Source organism: Geotrypetes seraphini, chromosome 8, assembly GCF_902459505.1.
Source record: "Geotrypetes seraphini chromosome 8, aGeoSer1.1, whole genome shotgun sequence".
NCBI classification, from domain to species: domain Eukaryota; kingdom Metazoa; phylum Chordata; class Amphibia; order Gymnophiona; family Dermophiidae; genus Geotrypetes; species Geotrypetes seraphini.
The window spans coordinates 95,823,097-95,840,294 of record NC_047091.1 but is presented as its reverse complement, the minus strand read 5'-3'; the positions used below and the strand labels follow the sequence as shown (position 1 = coordinate 95,840,294).

Here is a 17,198-nt window from a genome sequence, read left to right as displayed (position 1 = left end):
TGTGCTTGGAAGGGTTTGGTTTAAGATGGCTGCTGCAAGCCATGACTGGACTGTAGTGAAACAGCTTTAGCAGTATCTCCCATAAGATGGGAATAGCCTGAGGGCTGGGGCAGGATTTGCCCAACACCTTAGCAGAGGGTTTGCAGGTTATTTGCTCTTTACAACAAGGAGCCGTTTTTGGCAAATCCGCCAGCCTTCTGCCACTGCATTTGAAAAGGCAGTGCTGCACATTGCCACGTGCCATAGTTTGCTTTTCAATTTGCAAGGAAGACTTTTGAGGGTTAAAGACTGCCAGACACTCTGCTATACCTGGGACATTAGTAAAAGAACTTTGGAAGAATTAACCAGACCAGGCTGGTAAACACAGTATGATTTTGCTTGCACTATTTTTTTTTGCTATTACCTTTTTGAGACTGTTATCCTTCATGCCTTTTTGTTTGGACTTGTTCGGTTACACAATAAATTTGATTTCCTTATTTGATAACTTACCTGTGTGAGGCCATTCTGTTTTTCCACAAAGGATAGTTTATTCACAACAGGGTCTTCCTCCCTCTTGGGGAAGCACGCTGAGAGAATATTGTAAGCATGGGCCGGGTACCGCAAGCCTCAAGGGCCGGCCACGCTACATTCTGCCAGGAGAGCCTAAGAATTATAGGCACTGTTGTGCAGCGAGCCATTCCTTGCAAATGGTTCCCTCCTTCTTACCAAAGGTTGTTCTGGCATTTCATGTCAACTAAGAGGTTAGGTTGCCAGCATTTTATCCCACAGGGTCTAAGAAGAAAGACAAAGCCTTAAAGGTTTTGGACGTCAGGAGAGTCCTATTTAGTTACCTGGAGGAGACAAATGAGTTTTGTCTCTCGGATCATCTTTTTGTGTTAACCAATAAGGGTAGATGAGTAGACCTGCTTCCAAGGCCACCATCTCAAGATGGAGTGATAGAGCTATATCATCCTCATTTATCAATTGCGGCAAACAGTTGCCTGTCTTGTTGAAGGCACATTCAACAAGAGGAGTGTCCTCCTCTTGGGCGGAAGCACAGGAAATTTCTCTCGAGAAGATTTCTAGATCTGCAGCCCGGTCCTCCCTTCATATCTTCACTAAATTCTACAGGGTGGACACAGCAGCATAGGAGAATATATAACATAAATCTTTATTTATAAACCATGTAAGCCTTTCGGTTCTAGGAAGTTACAAAAAGTGAATACAACAAAGAATAAAATTGTAACCTTAAAATTAATTGAACCATTAGTATATGAGATCACAATCTAAGCAACGGTGTCTATGAAGTAAATGGTATGGAGAAAACCAATAACAATATCGAGAGCGAAAAAAAAAAAATGAAGCGGAAAGAAAGCAAAATGTAAAGAAAATAAATGAAGTCTTTAACGATCATCTCATCAGCCCGATCAATGAAGCAGGAAGGACAGCAGGCCGAGGACTGAAGGCAGGCCACAGAAGATCCATTGATGTTCCTGCTGCAGCCAAAGGGAAAAAGACGCATGGCTCCACAATCAACCATCCTTGCTAGATAGAACAGGAAGGAAAGATGATCCTTGATGTAAGCCATCAGGGCTCTCCATTGTCGATGTAGAAAGGAGCTGAGAACACCAGGCAGGAACAGGGATATTCAGACATCCACTGGCTGCACAGCGGGTCGGGACCGTCCCCATACAGCTCTCCCTAACAACGGCAGAGCCTCCCAGACTGGCTCCAGAATGGGCTGACTGTGCTTTCCTCTCCCACATTTGGTGGAATCCACTCAGCCGTTCTCACCACCAATACGCAGCTCCAACGCACATCTCAGCCCATCGTCCCCTACAATGCACTGCCCTCGCAGCCCCAATGAGCCGCCTGAAGAAAACAGCGATCTCCCTCCAACATCAACAACAATCTTCACTGCACCAGATACCAGAAGCAGAGAGGCACGATCCTCTGACGGAAAAACAACAACACAGTCCCAGCTCCAAAGGAAGGTAGGAGGCCTGGTACTGTTAATATAGTTGGGCTTTTAAAATAACAGTCAGACAAGGCATAAAAAAGCAAATGTTAGATAGTGCCCTCTAATCCACTTAGCTCAGATCAAATTGGTTAAAAAAACAAACAGCCAGAGCAAAAGAATAGAAACTATGGAAAAAAATAGAAATAAAAACAAAATAAGGCAGATGAAGGAAAGAGGCACCATCACCTACAACCTAACCTGGCACCATCTTGAAAAAAGAAAAAATATCACTTTCAGGTCCTCAGTAGTACAAGGCGGGATAGATAAACCGTGCAGAGCCCTATTTTTATGGAGATGATGCGGTATACAAATTTAAGTTTTAGTTTAGTTTACTGAGGTCCTGAAAGCGGTGTATATATATATTTTTTCAAGATTGTGCCAGGTTAGGTTGTAGGTAATGGTGCCTCTTTCCTTCATCTGCCTTATTTTATTTCTGTTAGAGTTTGGGGACTGCTTAGATACGTCTCTATGGTTCAGCATACCATCCATATTGTACTGAAAAAAGAGATTAGGTTTATGTTTATTGAAAGCTTCTATATCGCTACTAATGGCTGAGTAGTCAATTCAGAGTGGTTTACATAAGCTTCTGTAATGGTGTTACAATCAGGGCAGGATTAACCAATAGGCCAAGTAGGCACATGCCTAGGGCCTGAAATGGTCAGGGGGGCCCGATGAAGGAAGGCATCAACATTGTTTTTTTTAAATGGCGATGGGCCCCTCCAGCATTGATCGGCAAAGCACTCCCCCCCGATCGGCAACGCGGCCCCCCCATCAACGGAAAGTAAGACAAGCAAGCAATGCGGGTAAGAAAGGCAACGGGAACTGTAATTGTGCAAGCGGTGCTACTTGCCCAAAGCTTCCCTCTGACACAGCTTCCTGTTTCTGCCTGGGCGCATGGTGGGGTGGGGCGGGGCAGGGGGCCCAGTGTACTTGTGTGCCTAGGGGCCCTCAATTAATTAATCCTGCCCTGGTTACAATACATGAGCTTCTGTAAAGGTTTTACAATATACTGTTTTCTGAGATAGTTTTCAATAGACACATTTATACCATAGTCAATCATCCTACGTATATACACATATACTAGTATCGTGAACTATGTTCCTACTAAATCCTACTTATTTGCACACATAATACCTGTATCGTGTTGTGTTCCTAATGGGGACAAGTCAGCCATCTCCTCTATGTTGTTTTATTAGTTAAAGTAGTCTGTGAAGTAGTCTTCTTACCTTGATAGTATTTTCTAGTAGATAGGGATGGTATGCCGACCTTCCCACCCAGTAATTTATCTGATGTGCCTTTTTTATGACTCAAGCTTAATGGTCAGCTCCATAGCTAAGATTTTACTGTCAAACTATTGGATTAGGAAGAGACTGTATATAGGATTTACAAGGGAGGAAAGGTTGAGCTCCATAAATGTTCAAGCTATTTATGTTTCTTGTTTAACTTTTATTTTCATAGATTCATTGTTCCTCTCTGAGGCTTGTTAATGTTTTAACTGTCTTCCGTAGTGCTGTCGCCAGCTTTGGTATAAACTTAAGGGGGCAGCATACACCATGCAAGAGGATTTGAAAAGATGACATCTGCAGTATGCTGGCAAAAACAGATGGATCTTATGGTTCAGCATACCACCCCTATTACTGGAAAATATATCCTCAAGATAAGAACCTAATCTCTTTATACTCCAAAAGAAAAGGCAGGAGAGGGGAAGAAGTGAAATAGTTAATACCTCCAGGAGATGGGCTTCTTGCAATTACAAAGAAGCTCTAGAATGAGAGAGCATAGAATGAAGGAAATAAGGTGAAAGAGGACAGACTCAGGAATAATCTAAAGAACTACCGTATTTCTTTATGGAAAGGATGGTGATGGGTGGAATATCTCCCAGCAGAGGCAAAGATTGAATCATCAACAAACCCAAGAAAGCATGAGCACGCACAGAGGATCTCTGAGTGAGAGGAACGAATAGTAGAGGTTGGTAATTGGTAGGGTTACCATATGGCTCCAGAAAAAGGAGGCCGGATTGAGACATCCGGGTTTTACTTCTACTGAAAGCAATAGAAGGAGAGACATCTGAGCTTTACTTCTTATTGAAACAACTGGAAGTAAAACCCGGATGTCTCAATCCGTCCTCCTTTTTCTGGAACCCTAATAATTGGTGAAGGACAGGTCGCATCAGCAGCATGTAGTCTATTTGCCCTCGTTTTATGTGTTTCTACATGCTACCCTGTTGGTTTGAATTCACTTACCCCAAGCCTTCATCCGCATCACGCTTTTAATAACGGCATCCAGGCATCAGATAAGGAAACCTTAACAACGGCACCACCCATTCGCTCTAGCAGGCGATGAAGACTTTCAGCCCACGTCTGATTGGGTACGTTTAGAACGCGTCATAAAGAGCAGCAAAATCTTTAATAAGACACCCGAAAAGGGAGGGGGGAAAGGAGCAGTAGCTTGGTAATTCAAGCCTCATTTCAAATCATAGTAGCTTTCTTTAACATAAGCGAGGCTCGGAACGCAAGCCGTTTCCTCCAGGCAACAGCGTTGGGCGTCCTGGATGCCGATTGGCCAGGAAGAATAGGTAATTCGCGCTTGCTCTGGGTGAGCGGGAAGCTTTCCAGAGAGGGCAAGGAAACGTTGAGATCGGAGCCATGTGGTTCCTGCAGTTTGTGTTCTTAGGTGGCCCTTATGTTTCTCTCGCCTTAGCGTCGGCAAACACTACCGTGTATTTTAAAGAGCAGTTTATTGATGGAGGTAATTGAGAAAAAAAGGGAATTATGATTTATTTTTACTAAGGCAGACTTCGCTAGCCCCCACCATATTCAATAAATTGAAAAGGTTTTTATTTTTCAGTGTTGTCCAGGAAAAGAAAAAAGAATAAACTGCCCATTTCATTGTAGACTTAGAATTGGGAGGGGAGGGAACACAAAACCTCAAGAGCTGAAAATATCTGTGATATTTCTGTAGAATATGACGAGAAACGTGTTAACAAAGCCCGATTTTGATGAATGGGATATAGATCACTGGAAAAATTCCCTGAGGCCTACCTATTACAAGATAATACATTTGATATCAGTGTCACATCTAAGATGCTTTTGTAGGTAGTTAGAAACAGAAACACATATACAGTAAATGGGACATAACCAGCATTTAGAAGAAAGGAACAAGATGTAGAAGAGGAAATGATTCAGAGCTATTCCTTTATTTTGAAAACGCAGTTCATAGAGTAAATCACAGCAACCGGTGAAAATAATATAGAGAGTTGATATACCTAAAAGTTAAATCAGGCTAATTGTGGACTCAGATTGTGACAAATCAAACATTAGTGCGGTATAGAAGTCACAAAGCAAAAAGCTGCAGCAAGGCAAGGATCTTACTTCCGTAGTAAATTTTTAATTAATGGCGTTATTTTTTACAATTGAAGAACAAATTTCCAAACCTCACTAAGTCAATCAGCAGTTTTGAGAAAAATTGGAACCCTCCCCCCCAAAAAAACTTTTAAAGTTTTATTTACAGTATTTTATGAATTGAGACATTTCAGAATTGTCAACAGGATTAATTTTAAATAATATAGGCTGTGAGATTGTTAAAGAAAACAAAATTGGAATTTTTGACTAAATATCTTCGGTTTTCTTTTCATATATGAACAGCTGGAAAAATTATTAATCACATCTAGTAAATCAATATTTTAATTAATTTAATTAATTTAATTATAAAACACTTGAACTTGCGGTTTCTTAACTTTCCTAAATCTCCAGTTTTCACACATTGGTATGCTTATAAAGTATATTATGGAGGTTTTACAAGTGTCTAAGGCATCTTTACCACCAATCTCCATACTGAAGCAAGAAAAGATAAGCCATCAGATAGCTTTGACCTGTCTGGATTTTTAGAGGGGTCTAGTACTGTGATTGCTTTATTTGCTTTGAAGACAGACAGAAACTGGCTCCTCAGACTGTATTTTCGTTATAAACATTTATAATGCAAAAGGCATGAGTCTTGACCAGTGAGTTATATACACCTACTCGCAAGTTTGTGTATAAGTATCCATTTACATCTTTTGGCTTCACTTCCTCTGTGCTGCTCAGTTTATCCTACATGCGATTTTAAGATGTCACTCTGCTCTGCTCTCTGTTTTTTATCTAATGTCAGAGGCTTTTTTTGGTACTACAGAGATACCCAGAACCTCTGAGTTAGCTCTGCCTCCATGGAGATTCAGACCCTCGGTGCCAGAGGTCTGTAGCTGGGAGGGACGCCGTGTTTCAGGGTGTCTACCTAGCCAGCCTGTATTGACACCTTTGTAGCTCAGGGACTTTTCACTTTCTAGCAGTGCTCGTTCCTGTTGGTGTCTGGAGCTTGAGCACAGGCTGATTGGCACCTGTACCAGTCCCTAGGATTTTATCTGGTGCTGACTGCATCCCTCCCCTAACAGGAATGAGGAGCTGTGGAGTCCAGGGATTTGGCTCTAAGTCAGTCTGAGTGGCAGCCAGAAGAAACAAGCTTCTCTTTTGTATTTTATGCTTGTCTGAGGCAATAAGTCTCACCATTTTCCAGTCTGTGTAAAAGCTGAAGAAGGCAGCACTGAAAGTACTTTGGCATTATTCTCTATGGGGCTCATGGGGGGGAGTCAATACATTGCGGTTTTGGGGTTTTCTGAGGCTTGGTCCCCATCTCCAAAAAACCCTTTCGCCTGTTTTTGGAGTTTTCATTTGCTTCCCCTGTGGTGGCCATCTTGGATTTTCAATTCCAGTTTTAAAAGCCTTTGTTTGCCTCAGAAACTACTCGATTTGGCTTAAAATCCTCAAGTAATTTTACCCTTGATTCATGCCAGACTTGCACTGGATGGCCACCTGAGAAGCATCCTTGTTCCAAGTGTTGCGGAGCATGTGACGGGGTAGGTACTTTGAGCATAGTCCCTTTTGGCCCATCTAGGCCATTGGAGTTGCACTTGCAGGGGGTTCAGTTTTGGGGGAAAACCCATTTCCTGGAGCCCTCGGACAGTGACTCAGTACCATCTGTGACATTATGGCGCACAGGAGTGTCCAGGGACACACAAAGGCAGGGGGAGCCCTTGGAAGTCAGCACAGGTTAATCCGCATCAGGCTTCGTTTGACTCATGTTCGAGACATATTGGTTATCAGGGCTCTCTGGAGGTCCACAGGCTGGCTCTCATGGGGTGGTTCCTTCTGTGGAAGCTCAGATTCAAGAACTGGATGTCTAGCTGGAGACAGACTGGGTTGACTGGGAGTCTGAATTGATGCCCTTACTCCAATAAGAGAAGTTCTTATTCGTGGAGGATACAGGGATCCACATGGGGTCTCAGGGTCAGGAGTCCCTGATGCTGCTGGATCAGGGGGAGGATCTGGCAGCGTGCTGTTTATTTAAGCCGATGGTATTGCTGGAGGTCATAACCGAGGCTTGTGGATGCTGAAGTTGGATCCTCCTCAGATCTGATCAGCGTACTCTGATGATTAGTATTAAACCCCAGACTAATTTATTTCCTTCTCATCCAGACATCACTATGATGCTCACAGAGCACTGGGATGCCCTGAAAGGACCCCTGCAGGTGGCATGGACTATGGCAAAATTGTATTCACTGGCTCTGTATTTTTAAGAGTTCTTCGAACTGCCTAAGGTGGATTCCTTGGTTAGCAAACATACCTCTCTGCCTAGTGAAGGCAGGGTAGTCCTTATAATAATAATAATAATTTATTTCTTATATACCGCTATACCGTGAAGTTCGAAGCGGTTGACAATAAAGATACATTTGACAGTACATGGGATAGAAATGGTTTACAATAAAGATATGTTTAGTCAGTACATGGGATGCAAGTGGTTTACATTAAAGATTCATTTTGTCAGTACATGGGATACAAGTGGGTTACAGTAAAGATATATTTTGTCAGTACATGGGATGCAAGTGGGTTACAATACAAGTGGTTTACTATCAAGGTGCATTTTGTCAGTGTAAGGGATACAGGTGGGTTACCATAAAGATATATTTAGTCAGTACATAGGTTACAATAAAGATACGTTTTGGATGTGCAAGACCACAGAGTGGACTTGGTAATTAAATTCCAATTTGAAGCCCTGGCTTTGGGACTGAAAGCAGCTGTAGCAGCTTCCTTTGTAGCCTACACCTGCCATATTTTACTACGTCAGGCTCCAGCTGTGGAGGAGGATGCCTATCCCCAGTTTCTGGTTTTGGGGGTGGATTATGTGGTGGATGCTCTCTATGATGTTTTCTGGGTCATGAGCAAAGTCTCAGCCTTCTCTGTTTCTGCCCGCAGAATGCTATGGATTCAGCAGTGGGCTGGAGATTCTGCATCTAAAGCTACCTTTACAGGCTACCTTTTAAAGGTCGAATGCTTTTTTGTAAAGGTCTGGATGATCTTATGGCAGGGGTGTCAAACTCAATCACATATGGGGCCGAAATCTAAAACATAGGGTAAGTCGCAGGCTGAATTTTTTATTAAGATACTTAGGGGTCCTTTTATTAAGGTATGCTAAATGCACACCTTAATAAAAGTACCCCTTAGTCTTAGTAGAAGTATAGGTTTACAACCTCTCCAACCCCATGCCGGCTCTGTAATGTAAACAAAATAAATAAAAGACTTTTCCTCTCTTTTAGGTCCTAGTTCACATCTACTGTCTTAACACCAACTCTGGCAGGATACACATTTCAAATCTGACATATTGTAATCCCAAAACAGAAAATAAAATTGTTTTTTTCTACCTTTTGTTGTCTGGTCATTATTCAGATCATGTTATAGTTCCAGGCTCTGGTTGTCTTCTGATAACTCGCTTGCCAGGGTCTCCTATCTTCTTCCTTTCCGTTTTCCTTCCCTCCCTCAGAGGTCTGGCATCTTTCCTTTTGGCCTGAGATTTGTCCCTCTTTTCCTTCCCTCCCTCCATCCTGTATTCCTGCTCTCACATTAAAGCAACCTGTAGAGGATCGCCGGTCAGCTGTAGCAATCCTAGCAGGCTGCCGATCCTAGCAGGTTCCCTCTGCCGCGGTCCCGCCCATTCTCTGACATATGGGACCACAGCAGAGGCTACGGCAGCCTGCTAGGATCGCTAAAGCTGACCAGCGATCCTCTGCAGGCTGCTCTAATGTGAGACTGGGAAGCCGCATGAACCTACAACTGATGTGCTTGTATCTGTCTGCCGGTGGGCCAGCTTAAGTGAAATTTTTAATTGTCTGGCGGGCCAAATTTTATTATACCGCGGGCTAGATTTGGCCCACGGGCCAGAGTTTGACATGCCAGTCTTATGACCAGTGTAGTGTTGGCCTAATTCACTCCCAGACAGCAGACCATCTGCTCCTAGTGGGTCTGGACGTGGTTCCTTTCACAGGTCTTGATGTTTCTATCATACCACTGCGTGCCCTTACAGAGAGAGTTTCAAACCTTTCGACAAAGTTTTCAGGGCGCCAGATGTGCTCAAAGAGCTGCTCCATGCTCGGCAATAGCATCCAAGAAGTTCCAATGACACCAGACGAGAAATCGGCCTGCCCTGGATAAAGGGGCAGCTGTCGGCCCACTGAGAGACCTGAGCAGCGACCTGTTCGGACCATTGGGTGTGGAACATCAATTGAAAGGGCTACAATTGAAATGGCTGGAATTCTCTCACCATTCCTGGATCTCTTTGTAGATTCTCCCGGAGGATGGCCGGAGAAAACAGTACAAGTCCGGGTGACAGTGCAACATCTCTTGTCTCTGAAAGCCGTAGAACCAGCTCCAGCAGAAAAGTCAGACTTGGGCAGATACTCCATATATTTCATCATTCCAAAGGAAGACTCAGATGATTGGAGGCCAATTCTGGATCTAAAGTCTGTCAATGTGACCCTGAGGGTCCCACAATTCCACATGTAAATAGTGCAGTTATTTCCTCCAGGGCACCAGGGGAATTCCTGGCATCTCTGTCAACTTATATAAACAACAAGTTGACAGTAAATATAGTGCCTAAGTGGAGGAAAAAGATCTCAGCTACACCACATTGGGAACATATATCGTTCTCCAAATGTTTTTCAGTGGTGATGGGTCTCTTTCATTGATCCAAAAACCTCCATCCTAACCTACTTGCTAATCTTTTTTGATTTATATCATTTAAAAATTTTTTATAGCAAGTTTAAATAATTTTTTAATATATAAATATTAGATTTCTTACATTATTTATTCAATACCACGAATGAATGAACAGGCACTTGTATGCCTCACTTTTTAAGCAGGGACTACTCAAGAGATCCAGCCAGTGTAATTTATATTACCTTCAAATCCACAGCTCATGAGCACAAAATTAAAGCAATGTCCCTTGCATAAGTCAAAAAGACCAGCCACTCATCTTATAATCTTTGAGGCTCCAAAGGGCTACAGATTGTGGCTGCCTGAACTGAATGTTCAAATTCAATATCCGACTGGGACCCGTTTCACCACAGGGTACAGGCTTCCTCAGGAATTAACTTCAGGTACGCACGTTCAGATGACCGATTACGATATATGTTCCCAATGTGGTGTATCTGAGATCTTTTTCTTCCACTTAGGCACTATATCTCTGGATCTTACACAGGCATATTTGCATATTCCCATCTTTTTGGCACACAGGAAGTTCCTGAGGTTCCATATGCTGGAATGACATTTCCATTTCTCACTGCTTCCCTTTGGCCTGGCAATGACGCCTTGCATCTTAACCAAGGTGATGGTTGTGGCAGCAGCACATCTGCGCAAGGCAGGTTTCCAGGTACATCCATACCTAGACAATTGGTTGATTTGAGTGCTGTCCAAGACTGCCTGCAACATGGCAGTGGCATGAGTGGTCCAAATCTTGCAAGACCTGGGTTGGATGATCAACTTTCGGAAGAGCCACTTGGAGCCAATGCAGTCCCTGGTATACCTGGGAGTGCGCTTCAAGATGGTGGAGGGTTGTGTTTTTCTTCCAGATCCTCACAAACTAAAGCTGAGATTCCAAATTCTGGAGATCCTCACCCTGTCAGCTCTAACTATTTGGCAATATCTTCAAATGCTGGGTTCAATGGTGGCATCCACAGAGGTAATTCCTTAGGCAAAGGCTCACCTCTGACCCCTTCAGGATGCTCTTCTGTCCCGTTGGTTCCTGCAAACTGATTCGCTCCAGGTGCCACAGCTGTGGACATTGGAGGCATGCTGGAGCTTGCAATGGTGGCTCCAGCCAGAGTCCCTGCCAAAAGGCTTGCCTTCCACATTTCTGCCTAGATGGTCCTATTAAAGGATACCAGCTTCTTTGGCTGGGGGGGCATTGTGAAGGCTCTCTGGTTCAGGGCCGGTGATTGTCCTTTTGGTGGAAATGGTCCATCAACAAATTGGAGCTGCGTGCAGTTTATTTGGCACTGCAGGCATTGCAGCAGATCCTGGAATGCAAGGCAGTCAGGATTTCTTTGGATAATGCCATGGTAGTGGCATATGCCAACATGAAGGGAGGCAGCAAGAGTGCTCCTCTGTGACAGGAGGCCCAATTATTCCATTGGGCCAAAGCCCACCTACAGGTGTTGTCAGCAGCATATGTGGCGGGAGCGGATAATGTGCAGGCTGACTATCTCAGCAGACCTGGGAGAGTGATCTCTATCCCAGAAGGCCTTTGACAGGATTGTCAGCCATTTGGGGACTCTGACATTTGATTTGATGGCATCTGCAGCCAACAAGAAAGCTTGTCACTTCTTCAGCCACAGATATGAGTCAGGAAGCATTGGCATGGATGCGCTAGTGGTACATTTTTCCTCTGTGGCCCATGATCGGCAGGGTCATTTGAAGAATCACAGACCATCCGGGGTTGGTAATACTGATCACCCCAGACTGGCCGCAGTGTCTGTAGTATGCAAATATGATCCATTGTCAGAGGGACCAGTGGCTCAAGCTTTATCTGGATCTTCTCTCTCAGGATCCAGTGGCCCTGGGGGATGCGGAGCACTTTGGGCTTACGGCATGGCTCTTGAGCGCACAGCCTTAGAGTGCAAGGAGTATTCAGATGATGTTCTGGCTACCTTACTAAGATCTAAGAAGATGGTGATAGTGGCTGCCCATGCTAATGCTTGGAAATCTTTTCAGCACTAGTGAGCAAATCAGAGTATGGAGCCATTTTGGGCCTTGCTTCTGGTACTCCTAGTATTTTGCAGGACGAGCTAGGAAAAGGTCTAGCAGTTAGATCCTTATGGTACAGGAAGCAGGCCTCTCTTGCTTTAGGAGCCAAGAGGAGTGCATTTCTCTAGCTGCCCATCCTGATGTTGCCAGATTTTTGAAGGGAACTATGAGGCTGAGACTGCCAGTGTGGCATCCTTTTCAGACATGGAATCTTAACATTGTCCTTCGTTCCCTGAACAAGGCTCGGTATGAGCCTTTGGAGGAGGCGTCGATGATGGATCTTATTATCAAGACAGTTTTTCTTGTGGCTCTTGCCTCTGTAAGGAGGGTTTCAGAGTTTCAGGCTTTCCTGCAAGGAACCCTTTCTCTATTTCATGGAAGCAGGGGTCTCTCTGTACACGGTTCCTTCCTTTCTGCCAAAGGTTGTCTTGGCTTTCCATGTAAATTAGGAAGTCTGACTGCATGCCTTCCATTCTACAGTTTCCAGAAAAAGAGACAAAGCATTGGTCTTGCTGGATGTCAGAAGAGTTCTTCCACGTTACCTGGAAATTACAAATGATTTTCATCTGATGGATCATGTCTTCATGTTAACTCAGCTGGTTGGGGAAGCCACGTCTGAGGCTTCCATTTCAAGATGGATTTGTAAAGCTATTTCTTCAGTTTATAGTGGATGAAGTAAACAATTTCATTGAGGATACACTCTATCAGGAGTGTGGCTGCTTTGTGGGCAGCCACTTGGTCCACCCTCCATACATTTATTAAATTTTATAGGGTGGATGTTCCGGTATGAGGAGACACTCCTTTGGGTCCTCTGTGCTTGCAGCAGCAGGCTAATGTGCCCTTTGGTACACCCCACTGGTCGACTCATATGCCTTTTGCACTAGAAGGGAAGATTAGGTACTTATCTCAATAACCTTTCTAGTGAAACTGTGTGAATCCTTGTCACCTACCTGAGAGTGTAGACCAAGTCCTTACTGTCACTCTGGTCTCTGATCAGTCATTCACTGCATACCTGAAAGTGTAGGCCGAGTACTCTGGTTCCTCTTGGACTCTGGTCAATTTGGTCACTACCAAGCACACTGGTCCCTTTTGGACTATCTGGACTAGTTCTGCTTTGACTATGTCAAGATATGCTGGCTTACTGAGGATTAGGCACAAGGCCAGCATTCATTCCCTCAAGGATCGCCAGAGAGCTCCTGACAAGCTCCTCACTTCATGGAAAAGTCCAGAAGTCCTTTAGGGAGCCCCCTATAACATTCAGGGTGAGTCCAGAAATCATCATAATTAAAGTATTTTCCCTACTGTGGATAATCTTTCATTCACCAGGTGGGTTACCAACTTCCCTAACTGTCCACTTTCCCCCAAGAGTCCTTTATGCTCCAAAACCAATCTGGTTTTAGGCCTATGTTTAGCACTGAGACAGTAATTGCGGCTATCCTGGGCAATTTGCACTACCTATTTAGTAAGGGCCTCAACGCCCTAATCATGCAATTTGACATGAGCTCTGCCTTCGACCTGGTGGACCATGGAAAACTGTTACAATGCCTAGACGCCATCGGAATCGGAGATGTACTGAACTGGTTTCGAGGTTTCCTTATATCACGCACCTACCAAGTCCGTTTTAATCACGATCTCTCTGACACCTGGAGCAATCCATCTGGCGTGCCACAGGGATCACCACTATCCCCTTTGCTCTTCAATGTTTACATGTCCTCATTGGGTGCGCAATTGTCCCAGCTGGGGATAAAACTATAGCTACGCAGACAACTTCACGATAATTATCCCATTCACTAACTCTGTCTCAGAAGTCACCCCCAAAGCAACAGAAGTACTAAATCGGATGGAGCAATGGATGACTGAATTCAGATTAAAACTAAACTCAGAGAAAGCAAAATTTTTCATAGTATCGCCACACCCACTTGACACTAAAACACCACTGTGTATCAATAACCTTAGTTATCCCATTCAACCCACTATGAAGGTATTGGGAGTAACACTGGACCAGAGCCTGACAATGAAAGACCAGGTAGACTCCTTGATTAGAAAAATCTTTCTTGCCCTCTGGAAGCTTCGGTCCATCAGAGCTTACTTCGATGTCTCCTCATTTCGAATTCTGGTACAATCCCTTATACTGAGTCAACTCGATTATTGTAACATCGCCTACTTGGCACTCCCCCAGAAGAATATGCGGTGATTGCAACTGGTACAAAATGCAGCGGTCAGACAACTGAAGAAGTTTGATCACGTAACACCTTCCTATCGACTTCTACACTGGCTGCCGATGGAGGCACGTGTGAAATTCAAGTTTGGTTGTTTTTGCTTCAAGGTACTTTATGGCTTAGCCCCTAAATATATAACAGACCTTTTCTCTTTCTCAACCAACAAACATAGGCAAAGCTCACAACCGAACTTTGTTTCTCCACCGGTCAGAGGCTGTAAATTTAAAAGTCATCACCAACATCTTTTCTCACATCAAGCAGCTCAGTGGGGTAAAGACCTAGAACAATTACTCATGCCTACTACACATCTGTTCCTGAAATACTTAGGAAACCAACCTATACAATCCTAGCCCTCAACAAATGATCTCTAGAACTGTTAGTCACTGTTAGATTCCACTCTATCTGTAACATCTTTAATCACTGTAAACCGCATAGAACTTCACGGTCCTGCGGTATATAAAAAAAATTGTTGTTGTTTGTTTCCTGGTCCACAGGGGACACAATGTAAAAGTTATTGAGACGATTTCTTGATCTCATTCCTGACACCAAATGTGAATCCTCGCCGTCTGAGAATGTAGGCCAAATCCTCATAATTATGCTAGTCTCCAATCAGACTAGTTATTTACTACCTACCCAAAAGTGTAGGCTGAGTACTTTGGTTCCTCTTGGACTTTTCTGGTCAATTTGGCCACTTATGGTCATGACTAAGTACACATGCTCCTCTTGGACTTCCCAATAACTCTGATTACTTTGACCACATCAGAATATACTGGTTTACTAAGAGTTAGGCACAAAGCCAAAATTCACCCTCTCAAGAGCTGCTAAGGAACTCCTGACAAGCTCCCCTCTTCTTGGAAAGAGTCCAGAAGTCCTTTATGGAGCCCTCTTAAATGATTAGGGTGAGTCAAAAAATCATCATCATAAAAAAGGTTTTTTCCCCCTCCTACGGACAGTCTTTCATTTGCTAGGTGGGTTCCCAACTTCCCTAACTGTTCACTTTTCCCCAAGAGTCCTTTTTTCTTTAAAACCAGTCCTTTCCTGGTTTACTATGTATGCAAATTAATTTCTACACTAGGAATCCTGATCAAACCCAAATGGTCTTCTTGTAAGGACTCCCAGTTGGCCCTCTGGTGGTGGGTGACAGTACATACATAAAGTCACAAAGGCATATGAATCTTGACATCCCACTCTGTCAGGTTGTCATTTTGCCTACTTACTGTCTCAGGCAGGTGCACTCCTGTCTTATGCTTGATCGTTCTTGACTGCGTTGGTACAAACTGACCAGCACAGAGCAGTGCAGAGGAGGTGGAGCTGAAAAATGTAAATTGATACTTTCTACACAAACTTGCAAGTAGGGGGGTACATAAACCACTGGTCAAGACTCATATGCCTTTCTACTGGAAAGAAGATTATCGAGGTAAGTACCTAATTTTCCCATTTAATTTTTGAGTCAAATTGCAAATATTTTCTGACCTTTGCAGAGCCACACAGCTTAGAAAAAAAGGTCTTTTTGGCTTTTAAGTCTGAACTGTTGGCCCTGGGAAGGACATTTTTCCTTCAGTTTCCATGTAAATGCTTTATTAAATTATAAAATGTAAGAAATATGTTTTTTCTTGACCTAGGACATATTAAGAATTTTCTAAATGCAAGGAAGCCCCTATTACCATATATATTTGAATATAAACAGATTTTTGGGCCAAAACAATTGGCCCGAAAATGGGTGTCTCGGTTTATATTCAAGTCTAAACTTGAGTACTTTTCTAACTACTGTAGTTTAAACAAATATCAAAATTTAAACCTACCAGGGATCTGGCTTTGGGGAATAGAGTTGCGAGTCAGGGGCAAGTCCGACATGCAGGCAGGCAGTTGATTCCTCCCAGCGGCAGCTGCAGCTGTCCTTCATGCTGTTTATCAGCCACCAGGAGGAGGGGAGAGTGAGGAGTCAATGGGGCATCTGGATTGCAAGCAGCCCTGCCTTCGATCCCGGTCCTGCTAAACCACTGGTCTCAAATTCGTGGCCCGCCAGGTACTATTTTGCGGCCCCCGGTCTGTACTAGTGCTGTCTGTACTAGTGCTGCCTGCTCTTTGCAGCATCCTACGGCTTCCCCCCTGGCCTCCTGCTCTTACCTTCAGATAATTACCGCAGCCTACAGAGAGGATTGCCGGTGTTGTAGCGATCCTTGCAGGCTGCTGTCCTCAGCAGCACGTTCCCTCTGCCGCGATCCTGCCCCTGACGTAAGAGGAGGGATGGGACCACGGCAGAGGGAACGTGTTGCGGAAGCCAATGGCAGCCTGCAAGGAATGCTACAGCACCAGCGATCCTCTCTACAGGCTGCGGTAATTAGCTGAAACTAAGACCAGGATGCCAGGGGGGAAGCTGGAGGATGCTGCAAAGAAGGGGGGAGGAACATACAGGCCTTCATAGGTCTCTTTAGCAATATTATTATTAAGACTTAGACAAAAGGAAAGATTTATAAACTAGAGTTTTACCTCATGCAAAATTGTCATTTCTTTAATAAGACATTAACTTTTTTTCTGCGGCCCTCAAGTACCTACAAATCCAAAATGTGGCCATGCAAAGAGTTTGAGTTTGAGACCGCGCTAAACCTGGCAGTAATGAAGCCAGACGCTATGGGGGCCTTCCCTTTTGCCAAATCACTATAGGCTCTGCTGGTCCCAATCCCACCCCTTAGAATCAGGAAGTAACTTCAGAGGGGGCGGGATCAAAAATGGCAGAACTCCCCCCACACAAGTGGTTGATCATTCGCATAGAGCTTCGGGTGATTTGGCTGATTCTCCACTTTGAGGGTTGTCATTGTCATCAAGCAGTCCGTGTATTCTCGGACAATGCCACGGCGGTGGCTTATATCAATC

General features: G+C 44.0%; 2 protein-coding genes across 3 annotated transcripts in view; one reads left to right on the top strand and one right to left on the bottom strand.

The window, feature by feature from the left end:
- Nucleotides 1–4,393, bottom strand: part of C8H19orf44 (chromosome 8 C19orf44 homolog) — a 73,866-nt gene extending 69,473 nt beyond the window's left edge. The window contains exon 1 of the mRNA XM_033956497.1: nt 4,243–4,393. The gene's annotated coding sequence lies outside the window, so the exon portion shown is untranslated. The remainder of the gene's footprint in view (nt 1–4,242) is intronic.
- Nucleotides 4,394–4,619: 226 nt separating this feature from the next.
- The window catches only part of CALR3 (calreticulin 3), a 151,985-nt gene continuing 139,406 nt past the window's right edge, over nt 4,620–17,198 (top strand). For both annotated transcript variants that reach the window (XM_033956499.1, XM_033956498.1), the window contains exon 1: nt 4,620–4,747. In XM_033956499.1, coding sequence (XP_033812390.1) covers nt 4,645–4,747 — 103 coding nt within the window. In that variant the 5' untranslated portion in view covers nt 4,620–4,644. The remainder of the gene's footprint in view (nt 4,748–17,198) is intronic.